This window comes from Tamandua tetradactyla, chromosome 22 (assembly GCF_023851605.1).
Source record: "Tamandua tetradactyla isolate mTamTet1 chromosome 22, mTamTet1.pri, whole genome shotgun sequence".
Lineage (NCBI taxonomy): Eukaryota > Metazoa > Chordata > Mammalia > Pilosa > Myrmecophagidae > Tamandua > Tamandua tetradactyla.
The window spans coordinates 40,734,060-40,757,260 of NC_135348.1; the positions used below are offsets into that span (position 1 = coordinate 40,734,060).

Here is a 23,201-nt window from a genome sequence, read left to right on the forward strand (position 1 = left end):
TGTCTGTTTTCATATGCCTGGAGCTTTGGGGCATGCTGTGTAAGTATGACTTCAGGGGAGTGGGAGAGGGGAAGGGCTAGAGACGATGTAGCTAAGATCAGTCATGTGGGTGCTCCATGCCTACATGACTAACCCCTGATAAAAAACCATGTTTCAGCACATAAATTTCCCTGGTTGGCAACACTTTGCACTCACTGTCACACAAAGTTTCCGGAACAAACAACTGCTGACTATGAGAACTCACTGGGAGAGGACAACTGGAAGCTTAAACTTGTTTTCTCTTAGACTCCACTCTATGCATCTTCTCCCTTTGCTTATTTTAATTTGTATCCTTTCATTGTAATGCACTAAACCGTGGGTCTAGCAGTTTTTCTATGTTCTATGAGTTCTTCTAGTGAATCACTGAAACTGATGGTGGCCTTGGGGACCATCAATTCAGGGAGAAAAGATTCTGAGTCAAGGGAGGTTCCAATCGTTAGAGCTGTCAGCTAAAGAAGACAGGAACATTTTACTGAGTGCCTACCATAAAGCACAGCACTATGTATAACACTAAATGTAATCTTACAAAAACTTCACAATAAAACTATAAAGTAGGTATTACTATGTTAAGTTTTCAGGTGAGTAAACAGGAGATTAGTGAAGTAAAGTGACTTCTGAAAACTTGCACAGCTAAATAAGCAGTGTCAGGATTTAAATTCAGATCTTCTGATTTCAAGCCTAATGAATTTTCTTAATTACTTTTATATCTCCTACCATACATAAGACAGTGCAAATAAATCAGTAAACATCTGTCAACAAAATACATTATAAGAAGCAGGGAATAAAGAGAACAAAGGGAAACTAAAGGCAACAGCAACAAAGAAATCTTCCACAGATAGTTGCTTTGGAAAAATCTGCAAGTACAGGTGGGTCTTTGGTTTGGGAGAGAGGGAAAGGAAAAAAGAGGAGGAAGGTAAAAGAGAGTAACATAGGTGTTACAGTATATATGCAGGTGGCAAAACAAATGGAGACTAGGATAGACGATATAAAGTTCATATGAACTAGAAATTCTGAAATTGAGATTTTTGTAATCAATGGAGTGATTGATTACCTTGGGGGAAAAAGCACTTCTATAATTTAAAAAAAGAATTTTCTAACAAATTTATCATTTTCATGTTTTGTTTGATTAGATCTTCCTTCATACTTTAAAGCCAGCTAAGCAGATGCTCAGTCATAAAGAAGAACCAAAGTTTACTTCTTTAGGGTTTTTAGTAAATTACCTCAGTAGTAGGTAAGCCTCATGCTTAAGGAAAGCTGATAATATACTGAATTTCTCCAGTACAGGAGAAGAGTGAGTCTAATTTGTAAATTATATCAAATTTAATATTTATTCAGAGAAAGAAAGGCTTGATACAGAAGATCTTAGTTATTAAAGTTGTGTTAAAGTTTACAGAAACTTGAAAAGTTAATATAATTAATTTATACTCTTCATATATAATTTCTATAGCTTAAAACATATCATAATATTAACAGCTACTATTAAACAGTTCTATTTTAATTATTTTTCTACCACTCAAGCATCCCCTTCCTAAGACACATACAATTAATTTTTAGATAATTTTAGAGGCATTAAAATATAATTACCTGTAACAGAGAAGCTAAGCCAACCTATAATAATGCCTAAGAGTTACTTCCAGAGAATTTCTTTTGTTACTTAGATGTGGCCTCTCTCTCTCTCTAAGCCCATTCTACAAGGAAAATCATTACCTTTCCTGTTATGTAGGAGATTACGTACAGGGATGAAAGTTCTCCCTGGCAACGTGGGACATGACTCCCAGGGATGAGCCTGGGATCAACAATGCATACCTGACTTAAAGGGGAAAAGAAATATAAAAAATAAGGTATCAGTGGCTAAGAGATTTCAAATACAGTCAAGAGGCTACTGAGGTTATTCTTATGCAAGCTTCAGCTAGATATTGATAATTGCCAAGTTATGCCAAGTCCCAACTAACAGTATTCTTGTAAACCCTAAAGAATACCCAGATCTCTATCTGAAACTTATAGAAATTTCACTCACTAAGTTTATTTTTCAGAAACCTATGTTCTCCAGATGGTTCCTAGGCCAGATAAGCCCTGAAACTCTCTCCAACAGCATCAACCAAGTGCATTCCCCTACCCCATAAGGTCAACACCCCCTATCAACATGAAGAAGTTAAAATGGTCATTGTCCAGATATCCCTGAAGATTGAGAGGATGATCAAATGAGAGGGAAGGGGTGTGTGCTGGTTTGAAAGGATGTATGTACCCTAGAAAAGCCATGTTTTAATCCTAATCCTATTTTGTAAAGGTAATCGTTTCTTCTAATCCCTATTCAGTAGTGCATATGAAACTGTAATTAGACCATTTCCCTGGAGATGTGATTTAATCAAGAGCGGCTGTTAAACTGGGTTAAGTGAAGGCATGTCTCCACCCATTTGGGTGGGTCTTGATTAGTTTACTGGAATCCTATAAAAGAGGAAACATTTTGGAGAAAGTGAGAGATTTCTCAGAGAGCAGAGATGACACAACCACGAGAAGCAGAGTCTACCAGCCAGCAACCTTTGGAGAAGAAGGAAAACACCTCCCAAGAAGCTTTGTGAAGGGAAGCCAGGAGAGAAAGCTAGCAGATGACGCCATGTTCACCATGTGCCTTTCCAGTTGAGAGAGAAGCCTTGACTATGTTCATGATGTGCCTTCTCACTTGAGAGAGAAACCCTGAACTTCATCGGCTTTCTTGAACCAAGGTATCTTTCTTTCCCCGGATGCCTCTGATTGGACACTGCTACTGAGGTGTTTTAATTGAGACCCCATTTTCCTGGCCTTAGAACTGTAAACTAGCAACTTATTAAATCCCCCCTTTAAAAAGCCACTCCATTTCTGGTATATTGCATACCAGCAGCTAGCAAACTAGAACAAATTGTAACAAATTTTCCACACCAATGCAAGCGTTGGTGGTAGGGTGGTATATGGGAAATCACCTGTATTTTATGGTAATTGTTCTGTAAACCCACAACTTCTCTAATAAAAACATTTTTTAATTAAAAATAAAGACCCTTTTCAACATGTGAAAGTCAGAATGGCCATCTGCCAAGATTCCCTAAAGAATGGGAGAAGGATCAGAGGAGGAGTTGAATCAGAGAAGACAAGATTTAACAAATGAATATGACTACTGAATCATTATGTTGGTATTTCTTTTTAGTTTCCAGTGTCTTAGAACAGTTAGAAGAAAATACTTGAAGTTGTAGAATTGTAACCCATACCATACATTGAAATCTGTTATACTACTACTTGTTAAAACGTACTTTGAAATTTATCGCTTTTTTGTATATTTTATATTTCACAAAAAAATGTTAAAACATATATATATATACATACATACATATAAATTACCTGTTTTTCTTTATTAACTCCAGACATGAAAAGTTGCTTGTATTTGTCCTTAAAAGCGAAGTTTAGAGCTTGTGTTGGAAAATACCGGATAACATTTGCCAAATTGCCACGCCAATAGCTGAAGAAACCTATAAAAGAAAGCATACTAAATACAAACCAGTATTGCACTATTAATGAATAATTTCCATGATTTTAACAAATTTAGCTATTTGAATTATCTAAAATTTATACCTTTTTTTATGTGAAAAATAAACTCCTAAAATGTGTGTCTCCACTGAAGAAAAAGAGCAGTGTTGGCTTCATTTCAATTTTGTTAATTTCCAGCAAAAAGCCATGAGTACCCTAAACCTATGGAAAATTATCACTTGAATCTAGGTTTACCAGTAGAAAAAAAGAGCTCACTAGTACTGGTCAGAGAGATGGTAACCTTTAGCCTCATTCCTAAACTGTGATGTACCATTACTACGGTAATAAGGCTGATAGGAATGACTATGCTTTAAAAAACAAATACATCCACTTAACTGGTTTATGCACACACTCATGAGAATAAGAAAGGGATAAAAGAATCTACAACATCCTTATCTTTACATTCTGGAACTATTATGAATGGGGGCTGGAATTTAGCCAGAAAAGGGATCATTTACAATTCAAGGCATGCTCTAGAGGCCTAAAGGAGAAACTAGAGGGAACTTTAAAATTTAATTTTTTTTTTTGGAAGGAACTTATGAGACCAATAATCTACCAATTTCAAAGGCTTGCCCAATACAGGTGCCTTAGACTCTTATCTGTGAGCATCCTAATAATTCAGAATTGCCCTAGAATATAGTTGACTAGCTTTTCAGTGGCCTTGGTTATTCTCATTAGATTGCAAATCAAGTAGTTTGACCCTGCTACTCTAATAGGATACCTCTAGCTCTAGCTTGGAGAGTACCAACCAGTGTTTTAAAGTTAAAGATTCAAATGAAAATAGTCATAGTTGACTGGGTCTGTGCTAAGAAATTGATAAAAGATAAGTACAGGGGAGGAAAGATATTTAGTTGCTAAATAGATAATTATACCTTGCGGAAAAAAACAAAACATAGAATTTTGTTGAATCCTAAGCTGAATGTAAAGCAGTTGCATAAAGACAATTAAGAATCGTATTTAATAACCCAGAAATAACCTTATCAGTATTCCAGCTGATGTTGTCTTTACCAAGGTATTTAATATGTAATGGTAATAACTATCACTTATTGCGCATTTACTTTACCAGGTACAGGCAAAGGCTTTATATATATATATATATTGCATTTAATTATCAATTTATGTTTATGATGTAAGTTCTCTTATTGTCCCCATTTTAAACAGGTGCAGACTGAAACTTAAAAAGTTTAAAAACTTGTCTAAGGACAAGGTTAGTAAACAGCTGCAACAGGATTTAGAACCAGTCTTCTGTCTGACTCCAAAGCTCTTTTTTTTTCTACGCAAATCAATTTCGCTAAAAGGAACACATTTCTCAGTCAATTCCAGCAAACTCCTTTAGTCACAAATCTGGCACTCTGTCATGGTCTTGTGTTAATTACCAAATGTCTTTCATCAAAACCTTCCATTTATATTTAATACATAATTCAAACTTACAAACTTTTGTACTCTCATATATGGCACTCATTCCATGAAATACTGATACAATATTAAAATCCTAATTCCATAAATATAATTAATAACTCATAGTTTAATACCCACATCATCACTTGGCCAATTAAATTAGCCATTTCCAAATGGCCATTAATACATTTACGTATATATATTTTTTAACAATTTTTTATTGTGAAATATAATATATATACAAAAAAGTAATAAACTTTAAAGTAACTTATCTAACAAGTAGTTATAGAACAGATTTCAGAGTTTTATATAGGTTACAGTTCCACAATCTTAACCTTTTCCTTCTAGCTGCTCCAAGACACTGGAAACTGAAAGAAGGATCAATAAAATGATTCAGTAGTCGTACTCATTTGTTAAATTCTATCTTCTCTGTTAAAATTCCTTCTTCTCCTTTGATCCTTCTTCCAATTCTTAGGGGTATTTGGGTGATGCCCATTCTAACATTTTCATGTTGGAAAGGAGTGTTGACAACATAGGATAGGGGGATGGAACTAGTTGAAGTTCTCAGAGAGCCTGGCCCCTTTAGATTTCAGGACTTACCCGGCCTAGGAACCTATCTCTAGAGTTTGTGGGTTTCTGGAAAATAATCTTAGCACGTGAAACTTTTATAGAATCTTAGCTAAAGCCCCAGGTGTTCTTTAGGGTTAATACTAATAATTTTGGTTGGGTTTTGGCAAACCCTGGTATTTAGCTGTATCTAGCTGAAGTTCACTTAAGAGTGGCCTCCAAAATATCTTCTTGACTCTATTCGAACTCTCTTAGCCACTGATACTTTATTTTGCTACATTTCTTTTCCCCCTTTTGGTCAGGAAGGCGTTGTCAATCCAAAGGTGCTTAGGGCCAGGCTCATCCTGGGAGTCATGTCCCACACTGTCAGAGAGATTTTCACCCCTGGATGTCATGTACTATGGAGGCAGCAGGGAGGATGATGATTTTACTTGCAGAGTTACAAGGGGCCATTAATATTTAAGAGTCAGGTGTAAAATGGGAACTCTAGTACCTTTCTGTTGTATAGTATTATTTCCAAACTCAGTTTATTACTTGTTGTTTTTTGTCTTTTTTCAAACAAATGATGCTTCTCTCCTTCCATGTAAGATTTCAATTTCAATTCCACTTGATCAGATTGGCAAATCTCTTGCCAAAATGTTTTTCCTTCAGAGATCGACTTTATCCTCTGTCAAGAAACTGACACTGTGTTATTATAAAGTGTAGTCAGGAAAATAAAATTTTACTTTTTAACGTCATTTATACAATCATATTTCAATTCCTGTACTCTCTCTTCCAGAGTTCTGACCTCTGAAAAATACAATTAACTATGTTCTTATGTTTTCGTTAATTACCAACTTAAAAATATCACTAAAAATACCTCCCAAAATTAGATTCACCATTCTTCCTCAGTAATTCAGGATAACCCTGGACGAGCAAGAAATATTCCTTTATAATTTACTTACATTTCTCAGGTTTTAAAATTTTTATTTTGCGTCCATTAAAAAAAGTTGATCCTGTCTAGTATAAAAAATATTAATGTGATTAAAATATTTACAAAAAAGTATTGTAGTTAAGGGACTGAACTGTTGAGCTAGACTGCCTGGGTTTGAGTTCCAGCTTTATTACTTAATGACTGATCAATCTCGGGTAAGTTACTTAACTCCTCTGTGCCAGAGAAAAATAGTTTTTAATTCATTTTTTCATCTATAAAATGTGGATGATACCTACCTCATGGAATGATTATGAAGAGTAAATGTGTGAAAATATTTCCCCGCACATTATTACTGTTGTTATTACTGTCCCAGAAGTTTTTTGAAGTAATGTTTCCTTTTTTCTTTTATAGAACTTTATTTTCAATATTTTAATAACTTAAGAAATTTTCATGTTTTGTTTCTTCAGAAACAATATATATCAGAAAGGTATCAGAGTTCCCATTTTACACATGGGTCTTAAACATTAATGGTCAATTGGAAATGGCTGATTTACTTGACTGAGTATATAACATGTGCATTTTAGACTGAGTTATTAACTATAATTCTGTAATTATGAGGATAGTATTGAATCAATATTTATTTCACAAATGAGTGTCATATATGAGTACAAAGGTGTGTAACTTTAAATTACTGATTAAATATAAATGGAAGGTTTTGATGAAAGATATTTGGTTATTAACACAAGACCATGATAGAGTGCCAGATTTGTGACTAAAGGAGTTTGCTGGAATTGACTGAGGAATGTGTTCCTTTCAGCAAAATTGCATTTGCATGAAAAAAAAAAAGAAACCTGCAGTAGTCATCAAAACAAAGGCCCATGTCACAATGAAAATCTAGAGACAAAGTAAATTCCAAGAAGTTTAACAGGAAAACTGGTAATTTTAATGGGCTATGTCTGAAAAAAATCTCACACATAAAATATTTTTGCATATAACTTCACAGAACTCATGGACTCAAAGCTATGGATCCCAGGTTAAGAATCTGTTTTCTAACCTCTTTTTCCATACACTGCACTAAAAAGTTTTAGTCTCATTTTCTTCTTTGCCTCTTACTGCTGGGCTATACTGCTAGAACTCTGATCTCCCTGCTAAAAGTGCAAAGGGGAAGGTATCCAGAGTGGAATTCTGAATACATTTTCTCATTATTACTGCAAGTCAAGTTTCAGGATTGTATTCAACTATACTTCAGATACACAAGGCACTATAGTTATTCATCTATACTTTAGATTCTTACAGACAGATTACAAAAATCTGCTCTATATGTAATGGAAGTTTATTCCAAATAAACTCATTTACAAATGAACATCTGGAACACAGATGTTTGTAAGTTTAGGAATGCATAATGATTAAATAGTTAAAATCATTAAACACTAACTGTACAACAGAAACCATGTTAAATATTTTATATACATCATCTTGTTTAATCTTTACAACTACCTTATCAGGTAAGTACTATTATACCCATTATACAACTGAGGAAATTGAGGCTGAAAGAGGTTACATAAAAACTGTTTAAAATTACAAGGCAAGAGAAAGGCTGGACTTGGTTTCAAGGTTTATGAGATTCCATATATAGAGCTATTACATTTTGACTGCTTGTGTATAAAAATCCATTCTGGATAATAACAGTATTTTTTGGTTAGAATAAAGAGGAAAACAGAAATGATACTATAGGAGTATTTTGACACTCTAATCAACCAATAAATGAACAGTTTCCTAATTCATATCACATAACTGGTAGAGAACAGTCACTGTGATTTCTCTGCTAAAAGAATATGTTAAGTTTCTGACTTAATTGCTAAGAAAAAAATAGACCCTCCAAAATTTAAGGAGAGTTAAGAAAACACCAACAATTTAATTCTGAAAAAATAAGAATTAGAATAGAAATGGTGGGAAAAAAGATCCTAGGTTATTCATTGGCCAAAAATGGGATGACTGGAATATTTAGATATATATATGGGATCCAATACATTTTGACAGTATGCTTAACATTAAAATAATGTGAGTCTGACTCCCAAATATGTATATATTTTTAAAATAAATTATGTATCTTTGCAACTATACTGCCATATTATGCTCATTTGTAAAACATATCCCAAATAGAAATTAAAGGATGAGGTAAAGAGCCTTCATTTAAAAACCTTGTACTGGTTACCTACTGCATACCAAACAGCATTGCCCCTCCTGGAGATAGCACTAGGAACAAAGTTCTTTATCTTATGGAGCTTACATTTCAAAGGATGTGGCCAGGGAGACAGACAACGAACCAAAAAAAAAAATCATGTGGTCAAAAGAACTATGAAGAAAAAATTCTATATGGAGATAGAGATGATGAAGGGCTATTTTAGATAAGGTGGTCAAGGAAAGCTTAAATAATTAGGTGACAGTAAAACTGAGCATTTATTTGAACAGCTGAATAATCAGTTTCCTTAATTTCAAATATTCAAATATTTTGCCGCAGGTCTGATTAGACTATCATTTCTATATTGCAATGTCATGTGACCAAAGAAGCAATTCTAGGTGTAAAATGTCATTAGCTGTGTCATTTTCTTATGTTCATAGGTTATTAGCATTATACTCAATTTTTATTTTTTCTGTATGCTGTGCAGGTCACATTTCATTCTTTCCCATGTGACTATCCTGTTATTGCAGCACCATTTGATTTTTTTTTTTTTTTGAGTGCATGGGCTGGGAAATGTTCCCGCATGGCAGCTGAACTACCCATGACAACCTCTCGATTTGTTTTTTTATGATAGAACCTAAAGTTTTGTTCATGTTTTGAGAATTAAAATCTGATCACAGAATCTATAAATCTATTTACTTGGGCAAAAGTAATTATAATATGTTTGTTATATAATTGAGGAAGGGTGCCCCTCTTTTCTTCTATACTGTGTAACTTTCATTCTTTTCTCAGGATATCTCAGTGTTTTGTGATACGTAAACGACATAGGGCCCAAATACAGATGCCAATGTTGATTCACACATCAAATATCGGTAAAGTTTACTTTCCCTTTTCTTCTTCTTTTTTTGTGTTTGTTATTTTCCCTTTCTATTTAGATACAATAAATATAAATAATGCCTAACATTTTCTTTTCACACTCAAAAGTATCATCTTTAAAGTGAATCCTAGGATATTAAAAAACTGTTCTAGTCTTCAGAAAAACAGGTTTGGAAAAGTTCAGATTAAAGACAACTGATGAACTCATGGCCAGGAACTCCCAAAAAAAGAAAAGAGTTCTGGTTGGCTTTTAAAAATGAGACTGCAAATTACCTTAGTAAAAAAGAAAAGGTTCCTAAAAGAAACCTTAAGGTAAAGGGATCTCAAAGCAAGATCTTTAATGGGTTTTGTTTACAATATATTAAACAATCATTTTACTTAAACATGTATTTCTATATATACATATCCTCCTTAGTGGAAAAACAGGATTTGTTTTAGCAGTGAGTTTTCTTTTTTGTTTCTGTATATTTTTCATTCTAAACACTTCATTATCTGTGTAGTAAAGACTTAAACAGTACTAAAAGTATGTATACAATGCTGGAAGGTCATAAATCTTTAAGAGCACTTTTTTTTTGTACACTGTATAGCAGGGTCACATTTCATTATTTTTTTTCCATGTAAGTATCCCATTATTGTAGAACCATTTGTTGAATTGTTGTTTGTGTTTGTTTGCTTTTTGGGGGGAAGGGCATGGACAGGGAATCGAATCCAAGTCTCCTGCATGGCAGGCGAGAACTCTACCACTGAAGCACCCCTGCACACCCAAGAGTACATCTTTAAGACTAGTACTGGGCAAAACACAGAATGAGTCAGGAAAAGCTTACAAAAAAATATCAAGGCCAGTCAGATATTTAAAGGTATGTTCAGAGCAAGAATGAAAGTATCTATAGTTGGGCTTGAGAGAAAGTGGAGAAAGGTAAGAAGATAGGGTGGGAGCATCTAGTTGTGCCTACTGCATTCAGGTCTCATACGCATTCCATGTTGCCTAAAGAAGGAAAAGTCGTCAGTAAAATTAGAGAAATCATGAAAAATAAGAGAAATTTCAGAACATTCAAGATGATATGTCTTAACTTTTAAAAAAAAGGGAAAGACGACAATTTCAGGAAATTTAATTCCAGAGTTTGCCCAGTTAAGTTCCAAAATTATCCTAGCATGATTCTCAACTCTATACCTCAGATTCAACTCCTCTCTATACAATAAATATTTTACATTGTTTCCTTCACTATCCAAAAATAAAAATTCAAAGTCAGTGATCTCTTCACAAATTTTAAAAAGTCAATATAATGCCTTCACTGTTATATAAAAGGAGCAATTAAAGAAATTTATAATAAAATATATATTTTAATAAGTAAATTTGTGGGGCGTGATCATACCATAAGACATAATAATCTCATGCTTCCTTTCACAATGAATCAGTTGTAATTAAGTTATACTTACTGACTTTTTGAGAAAAATGCTTAATAAATATATTTTTACATAAATGTGTGATCACTGTGAATCAAAGAGTTAGCAATACAGACGATATAGGTGGGGACCAAAAATACCACAAACAGACTTTGGACGTGAGTTTTTTAAAAGATGAACAACGTTTAGTAAATTTCCAAACACGCACGGTAAGGTTTCCCCTCTACTTACACAGTAGCTACATTACTGCATTCAGTGCATGGTAAAACTATGCCCCTAATAGGTTGTGTTTATAAGTAAATCAGAGTTAGGTTACAGGCTCAGATAATCATAAACAAATTTTACTGCTATATTGAATAGCAAGTAGAGTGGGAGATCTGGAATTCATTTAGGTGGTAGGACAAGTCTCCATCGCACAAGACAGGCCTGTGCAGAGCGATATTTAGCAAGCCTCTCCTTTTTCTTATCACTGCAATTTAAGATTGCATTTCTCTTTGTGGTAAACAAAATCTTCCCTACATATTTCCAAAAAAGCCCCTAGAGGGCAATGTTACCCGTGTTGAGAATTACTGATCCCTTAGCATAGGTTATATAAGAGTGCATTCATGAAAACATCTTATGAATAAGAACAGGAAACATCTTAAAGGCTACTCTTGTGTTTCCAGAAAAAAATGAAAAAATGAAAACTTCTGCTTATGCTCATCGCAACTTGGAAGGTAAGGAAAGCAGGGATCAGAATACTATTTACAATGACCTCAATTTACAAGAAACTTTTTGAATATGTTCAGGTTTAAATATTGCAAAAAAGCACAATTATTCCATAAAATAAATCAGTATTGGTGAACACAAATTGACCAGAAAAAAAGTATTTTGATTCTTATATTTAACTTTATCTGACAAAATATCTAAAGCAGAAGAGCTAATGATAAAAGGGCCCCTATTTCCTTAAAGGAGGTCTTAAAAAATAAACCAAGGAGAGAGGTTGCTTTCCTGTAAAAATCTTGGTGAAAACAGGAAATTTGCTCCGAAAAAGTGAATGGGGTTGGGGGGAGGGTAGGTTGAGGTGCACCACCCACTATCAAAGAACTGAGCTCAGCTCCCAGACTGGCTTTCTAAATTCACAGGTTAGTGATGCCTTAAACTGTTACCCCTTACCCCAAATATTCCATCCTACAGCTCAGGAAGAGTTGTAGCTGCATCCCTAGGGAGAGGAAGCTTGTTTTATGGGCGAGTAACCTGCTCTAGGCCTACGATTGGAAGAAAGGACAACACTAGAGTTAAAGTCACTTCACGCTTGTTCAAAGCACCCAATAAGCAAGCTTTTATCCCTTTTAAAGTTTGCATGGTTTTCAAATGAATGCAACTATATGGTGGTTTTCTGATAAGCTCACCCTCCTAGCTAATTTAGAAGCCGTTTGCCACAGAAGGGCATTTAATAATTCACAAAGTTTCCCTATTTATTATTTAGTAATTTAAATATTAATGGAAAAAATTCCACCATAAGCAAAATAAAATTTTAAATAAAGACAGGATCAGCAACAAAGAGCTCCAAGCCAGACTGGCGCCTGACGCAAAAAGAAAAACCCTCGCGCCAGAACCCGTCACATGTAGGCCTTCTGGCCCTGGGAAAGGCCCCCCTGACGCCGCAAGGGCCCCCTCCAGGCCATCCTCCTCCTCCTCTGGGAAGCTGGCGAGGAGTGGGAGGAGGTTGGCGCTGTGACCCCCACTTACGCACCCTGCTCTCGGGGGATCCGCACCAGACAGTCCAGCATGCCCTTGTACTGCGCTTCGGGGCTTATCTGCTTGGACGACGCCTGCACCTGCAGCAGCAGCTTCACCCGCTCGATGGGGGCCACCGCCGTCTTGGATACGGCCGCTGCCACCCCGCCCGCCATCAGATCCTTCGCGAAGGACATGGGGTCAAACAGCTTTTCCGCCACCTTCTTCTCTGGCTTCTTCTTAGCAGGCTGCATGGTGGTACGACGGGCGTAAAAATGGTCCAAGTGATCCGAATGAACGCGGGAAGCACCACCACAGGACCGAGGAGAAAACTTCAGCGTCTCCAGGCGGGAAAGCCGCGCGCAGGACGCCGGGAAGCCGGCGCACAAAAGGCGGAAGCGCGCGCAGGGAGCTGCGCAGGCGCGTCCAACGGTCTCCCCCCCCCCCCCTCGCCTCCAGCACGCGACTTGGGCGCGTGGTGTCCGAGCGCGCGCGCATGCGTCGTTTCGTCCCCTCGCAGATGCTTCGGGTAGTTTGAAGTGGAAGGTGTGTTGTGGAACCGGGAGAGACAGTTGAATATGAGAAGATTTAGCAGCAGAAAGGAAGAGTAATTGCATTAAACTAACCATGGGGCGGGGGGAGGGGGGGCGGAGGTGGCTACCCTGATGTAGGTTTAGTTTCCAGGGTTACCTCTCCACTTTCCCTGAGAAATATCTTTAATCTGCGTCTTTAATTTAGCAGGGATTGTTTGTCTAGAGATTTTCTCAGTCTCCCTTTACCAATTTTAGTCCTCTTATTACAATTTAGTATGTTCTTCTTTCTCATATATAAATTTTATTATTATTATTATTATTATTATTTTTGCATGGGCAAGCTCTGGGAATCGAACCCAGGTCTCCAGCATGGCAGAGGAGAATTCTACCACTGAGCGACTGTTGCACCGCCCTTCTATATATTTTTAAAATCGGAATTTTAGGGGGTGCAAGGGTAATTCGGTGGTAGAATTCTCGCATGCCTTTCTGGAGTACCAGTTGGATTCCCAGCCCATCCAACTCCCAAAACCAAAGCAAAACAAAGTCAGAAAAACCAAATAAACAAAAATTCAGTAAGTGGTGCTGCAATAACGGGATACTTACATGGGAAAAGTATGAAATGTGAACCTGTCATACAGCATACAAAAAAAGTTGATTATTTTATCTAAAGCCATGGTTCTCAATTCAGACTGCACATTGAAATGAGGGGTGGGGGTGGGGTGGGCTGCATGAGGTGGAGTCGCATTTTTTTGGTCTTTTTATTATTTTTTTTGTTGTGAAAAGTAGCATGTATACAAAAAAGCAATACATTTTAAAGCATGCCACAACAATTAGCTATAGGACAGATTTCAGAGTTTGGTATGGGTTACAGTGCCACAATTTTAGGCTTTTCTTCTAGTTGCTATAAGATACTGGAGATTAAAGTAAATATCAATATGATGATTCATCAGTCATACTTATTTGCTAAATCTTATCTTCTCTGTTATAATCTCTTCTCCTTTGATCCTTCTTCCAGTCTTTAGAGATATTTGGGCTATGTCTATTTTAAGTTTATCATGTGGGAAAGTGCTGTTGACAATATGGGATAGGGGATGGAACTAGTTGATGTTCTGGAGAGGCTGGGCCCTCTGAGTTTCAGAACTGATCTGGCCTAGGAATTCATCTGGAGGTTGTATGTTTCTGGAAAGTAGTAATAGTGTGTGGAAGCTTTGTAGAATCTCAGCACCCTAGGTGTTCTTTAGAGTTGGCAGGAATGGTTTTGGTTGGGGTTTGGCAAACCATGGTGATTAGCACTATCTAGCTGAAGTTTGTGTAAGAGTAGCCTCTGGACTCTATTTGAGCTCTCTCAACCACTGATACCTTATTTTGTAACAATTACTTTTTTAAAAAAGCTAGTGCTTAGTCATGACCCAGTGAAGTCATGGGCCTGGCATTAGTAGTTAAGTTCCCCAGGTAATTCTAGTGTACAGGGTTGAGAACCAGTGATCCAGGCTAGACTAGTGTTTCTCAAACTTTTTTGTACCAAGACCTTTTTCACTTGTGAAAATTAGTGAAGACCACAAAGAAGTTTCTGTTTTTGTTGTACATCAATATTTCCATACCAGAAATTAAAAGGGGATTGAAAAATATGTAATATAAAATCATAAACCCATTACATGAGAACATAATTTTTAAATAAAAACTATTTTCAGAAACAGAAACGTAGTGAGAGGAGTGACATTGTTCTGTACTTTTGAAAATCTTTTTGGCTTAATAAAAGACAGCTGGATTTACAGAACTCAACCTAGATTATAGCACAAATCCTGTAGCTTCTGGAAAACTCCACCATACATTGATAAGGGATGAAAGGGAAAAGGCAAATGTCCTAATATCACTAAGAAAATAGTTTTGACCTCATGGATTCCCTGAAAGGAACTTGGGGACGCTGGTCATTTGGTGATCCTCTAATACCACACTTTGAGAACTCAGTTGAGAGAGAGGCTTGTCAGATTTGTTTGATTTCTTTTGGCAAGAAAATTCAGTAGATATACTTCTTTCCAGTACGTACTTTATGTTTGTATATATTTTCATTTATCTAGCTTTTTTTTCCCATTTAATATATCCTGGAGTTCCTTCTATAGTAGTAGTTAATATATCACTGAATTCTTTTTAGGCTTGTTTGCTGGTTTTTGTAAATGGAGACTCCAACTTACCTCTAGTTGCTCTATAGCATCTATAGAGCAGCAGCCTTGAAACATTTATGAAATGTAAATTTGTGTTCTCAGTTATTGGCTTTTTAAAAATTTAATGTTCTAATTTTTTCCTTCCTATCAAGTATATTATAACACTTCTAATACTATCTGCTACTAGTAAAAAAACCATTTAGGCCTGAACAATTCCACACAAGAAATGTTATTAATGATTTGATTAACATATAAAACCAGTTGCTAAGGTCCACTGGTTCAATATATTTGTGCTATCTTCCTCTTCATAGAGGACGTTATTTAAATTAAAAAATGTATTAAAAAGTTATTTTTACTTGATTTTTCAGCCTGTCTATTTTACATGCTGCTGCCAGATTAAGCTTTCTGAAGCAATTAATCATCAATCATTATTTCTAAAGTTAGTCTCCTCATTTCATTGACTTCAAAATCCTTTGTAAAATCCTTTGCAAATTCAAGGAACAATTGGCCTTTTTACTGCAAAAATCTAAACTTTAAAGGTTTCAGTCCCCTTTATGGGACTATGAAGCTTTAACAAGTACGCAAGAGAGAAATTTAAGGATGGTGGTGGGGAATTATTTGAATCACACTCCAGGGAAAACCGTCATTTTCAAGGACCAACAGAGGTTAAAAGAAAGCATCTCTGATAGCATATATCCTGAGGCTCCCCAGGACATTTTTCTCTTCCTTCCTTCCCTTCTCTTACTTCAACATATTTGACTCAGTTGACAATGCTTATGGCATATCCTTTTCTGATATCCTCCAGCTCATTTCTGATGTATTCATTTTAGCAGACAGAAAAAACTAAACTGTAACTTTTTAACTTTAAGAGCTTGGCATTTACTCTTTTCAATAGATAGGAGCTGAATATATTTATTTTAATCCGTTGCACTGGATTTTATTTCCTGATATAGGGAAGAACATTCTAGATATTTCTTTGCAGATATCAAATGCATAGAATCCGAGGGCCTTTGTACTGCTCACACTACTTTTCTTAGAAATCAACATGGTTACTTCCTACTTCAGCTCTTAGCCTTTCCCTGGTTACCCTATATATATATTTTTTTTTAAATATCATGTATCCCAGAAAAACCATGTTTTAATCCTGATTCTGTCTTGTGAGGGCAGTCGTTTTTTCAAATCTTGATTGAATAATGTAGGTTAGAATCCTTTGATTAAATGATCTACACAGAGATGTGACACACTCAATTGTGTGTCCACCCTGATTAGATGGAGATGTGACCCCACCCATTCCAGGTAGGTCTTGATTGGTTCACTGGAATCATTTAAAAGAGGAAACATTTTGGAGAAAGCCAGAAACAACAGAGCTGACCCAGACGCTGACACTTGGAGAACAGAAACAAGGACGTTTGGAGATGCCTGGAGCCCAGCAGTGTTGCCGTGAGATGTTAAGTAAGCCAGAACCTGGAGAGAGCCAAGGGAAGCCAAGAGATGGAAGCCAGTGCTGGAGAAGCAAAGTGAGGAACCCCCTCAAGAATAGAGGCTGAAAGCAATAGAGCCAGGAGTAAGGTATTAGCAGATGCCAGCCTTCCCAGCTGACAGAAGTGTTCTGTACCCATCAGCCTTCCGTGAATTAAGGTATCTTTACTTGGATGCCTTAGTTTGGACATTTTTATAGGCTTAGAACAGTAAACTTGTAACTTTTTAAATTCCCCTTTTTAAAAAGCCATTCTAGTTCTAGTATATTGTATTCTGGCAGCTTGCAAATTAACGCACCGTATCTAAAACATCATCCTACTTCCCACATTTCATATCTCCTTTTCTTGTTTGAATAATCTTTCTCCCAGCATTTATTAAAAACATTTTAGTTATTTATCTTGTCTGTGGTCTGTCTCTGTCCCACCCCCACCCTGAGGGCAGGGATTTATAACTGTTTTGTTCACTAATATATCTTTAATACCCAGAACAGTGCTTGGCAGAGTCAAAATTCAATAAATATTTGTTGGATGAATGCATGAAAAGGAAACACAACTGCAAACAAACCTCCAAACTATCTTTATTAAAAACAATCAATATAGTATAAAAATATCTTCAATTATATAGAATACAGAAATACAACCTGCAAAATTAATTATCTCACACAGTGTCATGTATAAAGTTAGTAATAACGTTTAATTATTTATTTAAAATGTCCATAGCATAAGTCCTTGTTTTAAAAAGTATTTAGTCTGAATGATTTTTTAAGCTTCTTTCCAACATTTTGTACAGTATCAAGTATGATTCAGTTGGCTGCTTGGTTTTCAACCAACAGATATTTGATAATAATAATAATAATAAATGGTGGTGTAGTATGAAAGTAGGCATTGCCCAGAAATCCTGAAGTCAAAAAGGTATAAGACTTAAATGACTAAACAGCAAAAGGGCTGAAGAAAATAACATTATCAGTAGTGACTTTAAATGTAAATGGCTTAGTCTCCAGTCAAAAGGCAGGGACTGGTAGAATGGATAAAACCACCTGTAAGCTGTCGACAAGAGATTTACCTTAAATTCAAAGATATAAGTGGGCTGAAAGTGAAAAGATGGAAAAAAATATGCCATGTTAAGTAGTAACCAAAAGAGAGCTGGGGTGGCTATAATATCAGAAAAAATGGACTTTCAGTAAAATACCATTACAAAGGACCAAGAAGTCACTGTGTACTGATAAAGGGGTCAATTCAACAAGAAGACATAACAATTATAAATGTATTTGCATCTTATAGCAGAGTCCCAAAATATATGAAGAAAATGATAGATTTGAAGGGAGAAATTGATGGTTCTCCGTTAATAGTGTGAGACTTAAAACACCACTATCAATAATGAAGAGAATGTCGAGACAGAAAATCAATAAGAAAATACAAGACATAAATAATACTCTAAAGCAACTAGAATTATATATAAAATATATAATATATAAATGTATTTTATAAAAAAGTATATATATATATACACACATGTACATATATATATACATAAAACACTTTGCCTAAGAACAACAGAATACACATTCTTCTCCAGTGCAAATGGATTATTCTCCAGGATAGATTATATCTTAGGTCACAAAACAAGTCTCAATAAATTAAGAAATATTAAAATAATTCAATGCATCTTATCCATTTATAATGCAATGAAGCTAGAAATCAATAATAGAGGAGAAATGGAAAATTCATAGATATATGGAAATTAAACAATTTAATCTTAAACAACCAATGAGTAAAGAGGAAATCACAAGGGAAATTAGGATATATTTTGAGGTAAAAGGAAATGAAACTACAAGATGCCAAAACTTATGGGATGCAGTAAGGGTCATACTGAGGGAAATTTACAGCTCCAAATGCTTAAATAAAAAATAGTTCAAATCATACCTAACTTCAACACTGGAAGAACTAGAAAAAGAAGAGCAAACTAAACACAAAATGAGCAGAAAGAAGGAAATAAAGATAAGAGTAGAGATAAATGAAATAGATAATAAAACAGAAAAGAGAATTAAAAAAGTTGATTCTTAGAAGAGAGCTATAAAATTGACCTTTTGTTACACTGATGAAGAAAAAAAGAATAAAAAGAAAGAAATGAAAATAAAATACTAACTAAAATCAGAAATGAAATTGAAAGGACTGTGAGAGGATACTATGAACAAGTGTACAGTAACAGATTAGATAACCTAGATGAAATGGATAAATTCTTAGAAACTCACAAATTACCTACACTGACTCAAGAAGACATAGAAGATCTCAACAAATCAACAACTAGCAAAGAGATTGAATCAGTAATCAAAAATCTCCCAACAAGGAAGCGTTGAGGACCACATGGCTTCTCAGGAAAATTTTATTGAACATTCCAAGAAAAACTAACATCTGCTCAAATTCCTACAAAATTAATTCTGCTCAAATTCTTACAAAAAAACAAAGAGAACATCTCTAATTCATTCTAATTCATTCTCAGGAGAATTTTACTGAACATTCCAAGAAAAATTAACAGCTGTTCAAATTCTTACAAAATTAATCCTGCTTAAATTCTTAGAAAAAACTGAAGAGGAGGGAACATCTCTAATTCATTCTACAAGGCCAAAATCACTCTCATACTAAAGCCCAAGAAAAATATAACAGGAAAAGAAAATTGCAGACCAATATTTTTTATGAATACAGATGTAAAAATCCTCAACAAAATGCTAGCAAACCAAATTCAACAGTACAAAAAAAGTATTACACACCATGATCAAATGGGATTTGTCCTAGGTATGCAAGGGTGGTTCAACATAAGAAAATCAACTAATGTAATACAACATAATAACAGAAAGGGAAAAAAACCACATGATCATCTCAGATGCAAAAAAGGCATTTGACAAAATACAGCATCTCTTCTTGATAAAACACACACCAGGAATAGAAGAGAGCATCCTCAACAGGAAAAAGGGCATATATGAAAAGCCCACAGCTAACATACTACTTATTGATGAAAGACTGAAAGCTTTCTTTCTAAGATCAGGAACAAGAGAGAAGGATGCCCACTGTTACCGCTGTTATTCAACTTTGTACTGAAATTCTAGTCAGAGCAATTAGGCAAGAAAAAGAAGTAAAAGCATCCAAGTTGGAAAGAAAAAAGTTAAACTTTCCATATTTGCAGATGACATGATCCCATATACAGAAAGCTCTGAAAGATCTATAAGCTCCTGGAGATAATAAATGATTTCCACAAAGTAACAATTGCGAATAGTGCCACCAAAACTCAGTAGTGCTTCTATATACTAGTAATGAATAATCTGAACAGCAAAGTAAGAAAAAAAATTCCATTTACAATAGCAACTAAAATAATCAAATAACTAGGAAGAAATCTAACCAAGAATGTAAATGACTGGTACATAAAAAACTACAAAACACTGTTGAGAGAAATGAAAGAAGACCTAAATAATTGGAAGGACATTCTGTGTTCATGGATTGAAAGACTAAATATTGTTAAGATGTCAATTCTACCCAAAGTGATTTACAGATTCAATGCAATTCCAATAAAATTCCAACAACATCAAAATGGAAAAGCCAATTACCAAATTTATAAATTTATCAAATTTATATGGAAGGGCAAGGCCCCCCCAAATAGCTAAAGCCACCTTGAGTAAAGAACAAAGTTGGAAGACTCCCACTTCCTGATCTTGAAACTTATTACAAAGCCACAGTAATCTAAACAGCATGGTACTGGCACAAGACAGACCTACAGACCAATGGAATCCAACTGAGAGCTGAGACATTAACCCTCACATTTAAGGCCAAAGGATTTTTGAGAAAGGGACAGACCACTCAACTGGGAAAGAATAGTTTCTTCAACAAATGGTGCTAGGAAAACTGGATCTCCACAAACAAAAGAGCAAAGGTGGTACCCTACACCTCACAATATATACAAAAATCAAGTCAAAATGGATCAAAGACCTAAATATAAGAGTCAGGACAATAAAACTCCTAGAGGAAAATGTATCAAAGCATCTTCGGGACTTTGTGCCAGGTAATGATTTTCTTTTAGACTTTACACTCAAAGCACAAGTAACAAAAGAATGAAAATGATAAATGGAATCTATCACAGTTAAAAACTTTCACATATCAAAGGACTTTATCATGAAACCTACAATCTACACAATGGGAGAAAATATTTGGAAGACAGTCTGGCAGCTCCTCAGAGAGTTAAATATAGAACTCATATGACCTGGTAATCCCTCTCCTAGGTATATACCCAAATGAAATGAAAGCAGGGATGTAAACAGATATTTTCACACTGATGTTCATAGTGGCATTATTCACAATTGCCAAAAGATGGAAGCAAATCCAGTGTCCATCAACTGATGAATGGATAAACAAAATGTAGTATTTACACACAATGGAATACTATTCAGCCCTAAAAAGGAATGAAGTTCTGATACATGCAACAATATGGATGAACCTTGAAGACATAATAGTGAGTGAAATAAGCCAGACATGAAAGGACAAATATTGTATGATTGCACTGAAAAGAAACAATTAGAATAAGTAAATTCATAGCATGAGAATATAGAATCTAGAATATAGTTTATCTGGAGATGTTGTGGGACTAGACTATAGGAAGTTAAAGCTTAAAATGTATAGTTTCTATTTGGGATGATGGAAAAGTTTTGGTAACTGATGATAGTACAACATTGCTAACATAAGTACAGCAGTGAATAATATATTTGAATGTGGTTAAAAGGGGAAATTTAAAATTTTATACATATTTCTGGAATAAAAATTTTAAAAGTCCATGGAACTATACAACACAGTGAACCCTATGTTAAACATGGGTCATAATTAATAGTATAGTTATAAAAATATACTTTCATCAGTTGTAACAAATGTAGTACAGCAATGCAAGGTGTAAAAAACACGGTGGTATATGGGACTCCTGTATCTTATGCATGATTTCTCTGTAAACACAGAATTTCCCTAATTAAAAAAAAAAAGCTACATTAAAAAAAAAATAAATAAATAAATAAACCCGATGTGAAAAATAAAATCCAAGCATTTCCTCTCATTATTTAACAGTATTATGCCCAATAATATTATCATGAAAAGAAAATAAACTTAACCCTTTTGGGTCTTGTTTTCAGCAATTCTAACACTACTTGATACTCCATATCTGGTATTCCTGTTTTAAGAAAACACAGTTATAGTTACAAGGTTAATCCAAAAAACAATTTAAAAGCCAATTCAATTGCAATTTCTTTCACTGAGTCGTGAAAACAGACATAAAGTTCTTGAGGTTTGGGATGAAGAAAGAGCCTCCTGTAGAGAAAAGAACACACATTTCAGAAATTCGAAATATAAAAAATATGAAAATATCAAAAACTCTTCAGTTTATCTTATTTTTCTATGTTTCTGAAAAATCAGTGATAAATTGAGAAGATATAAATCTAAATCTACAGTAGAGGGGATAGAGCTAGGTATTTCCAAATAAATTGATATATGCCTTAGGGCAATTATTTTTATTGTTCTGGAGTGTAAACATTCTGTTTTATCAATATGTTTTTACCATATCTCTCAGTTTTTTAAAAAACTATTCAATTTAGTGATTATTACAATAAAGACAATAGTGTTAGTATCACTTTTAGCAAAATAGTTATTAAATATTTTGTTACCTTTTAGTTTCTTCCTAATGGTTAATTATCAAAATGTGAAATATATGATAGCACTTCTTGCAGACAGTATTTAATTGTGATTAAAAAAGAAATGGGTTTCCTAAAGAGTTAAATTTTTAATCTATTCAAGCAATACTAATGCATATAAATAAAATAATTTAAAGTGGGGTAGTTCTTCCCAACTTCCTTAAACTCCTGTATTCTACCTTGATCTGCATCTTCATAATTCAACACCGTTTGATTCTTTCTATTCCAACTGCTGGGAAAGTAACTGAGACTCCACTGCACGCCTGCACGTGTTCTTAACTGGTCCTCTTAACTCTGTTCTCTCTGGCCACATTCTTCCATTTGCTGCTACCAGATTCATCTTCTAACAATACGGCTCTGATCATACCACATGGGGGGGGGAACTGAGTTTACGCTGATGTTCCCACGCTGGCTGGTTAATCACAAGCAAGCTCACTAAAAATACAGATTGCCACACCCATAGGTTTTGATTCAGTAGGTCTGCAGTGGGGCCCAGGTATTTGACTTTAGCAAGTTATTCAGGTGATTCTCAGTCTGATGGGGACCTGCACAGAGGATCTACTGCTTGGAAAACATCTGTCAAACACTTGTCACGTGACTTAGTTCTTCATGGCAAGTGTCCAATAACATCAGTCTCACTGAACTCTGGGCTCTGTCC

General features: G+C 35.1%; 2 protein-coding genes across 4 annotated transcripts in view; both read right to left on the bottom strand.

The window, feature by feature from the left end:
• The window catches only part of SLC25A31 (solute carrier family 25 member 31), a 28,831-nt gene extending 15,778 nt beyond the window's left edge, over positions 1 to 13,053 (bottom strand). Inside the window, exons 1-2 of the mRNA XM_077139596.1 lie at positions 12,670 to 13,053; positions 3,409 to 3,536 (exon numbers count right to left, since the gene is read on the bottom strand). Of these exons, the coding sequence (XP_076995711.1) occupies positions 3,409 to 3,536; positions 12,670 to 12,907 (366 nt within the window). The 5' untranslated portion in view covers positions 12,908 to 13,053. The remainder of the gene's footprint in view (positions 1 to 3,408; positions 3,537 to 12,669) is intronic.
• Positions 13,054 to 17,397: 4,344 nt separating this feature from the next.
• Positions 17,398 to 23,201, bottom strand: part of INTU (inturned planar cell polarity protein) — a 127,787-nt gene continuing 121,983 nt past the window's right edge. For all 3 annotated transcript variants that reach the window (XM_077140080.1, XM_077140081.1, XM_077140079.1), the window contains exon 16: positions 17,398 to 22,163. In XM_077140080.1, the coding sequence (XP_076996195.1) occupies positions 22,052 to 22,163 (112 nt within the window). In that variant the 3' untranslated portion in view covers positions 17,398 to 22,051. The remainder of the gene's footprint in view (positions 22,164 to 23,201) is intronic.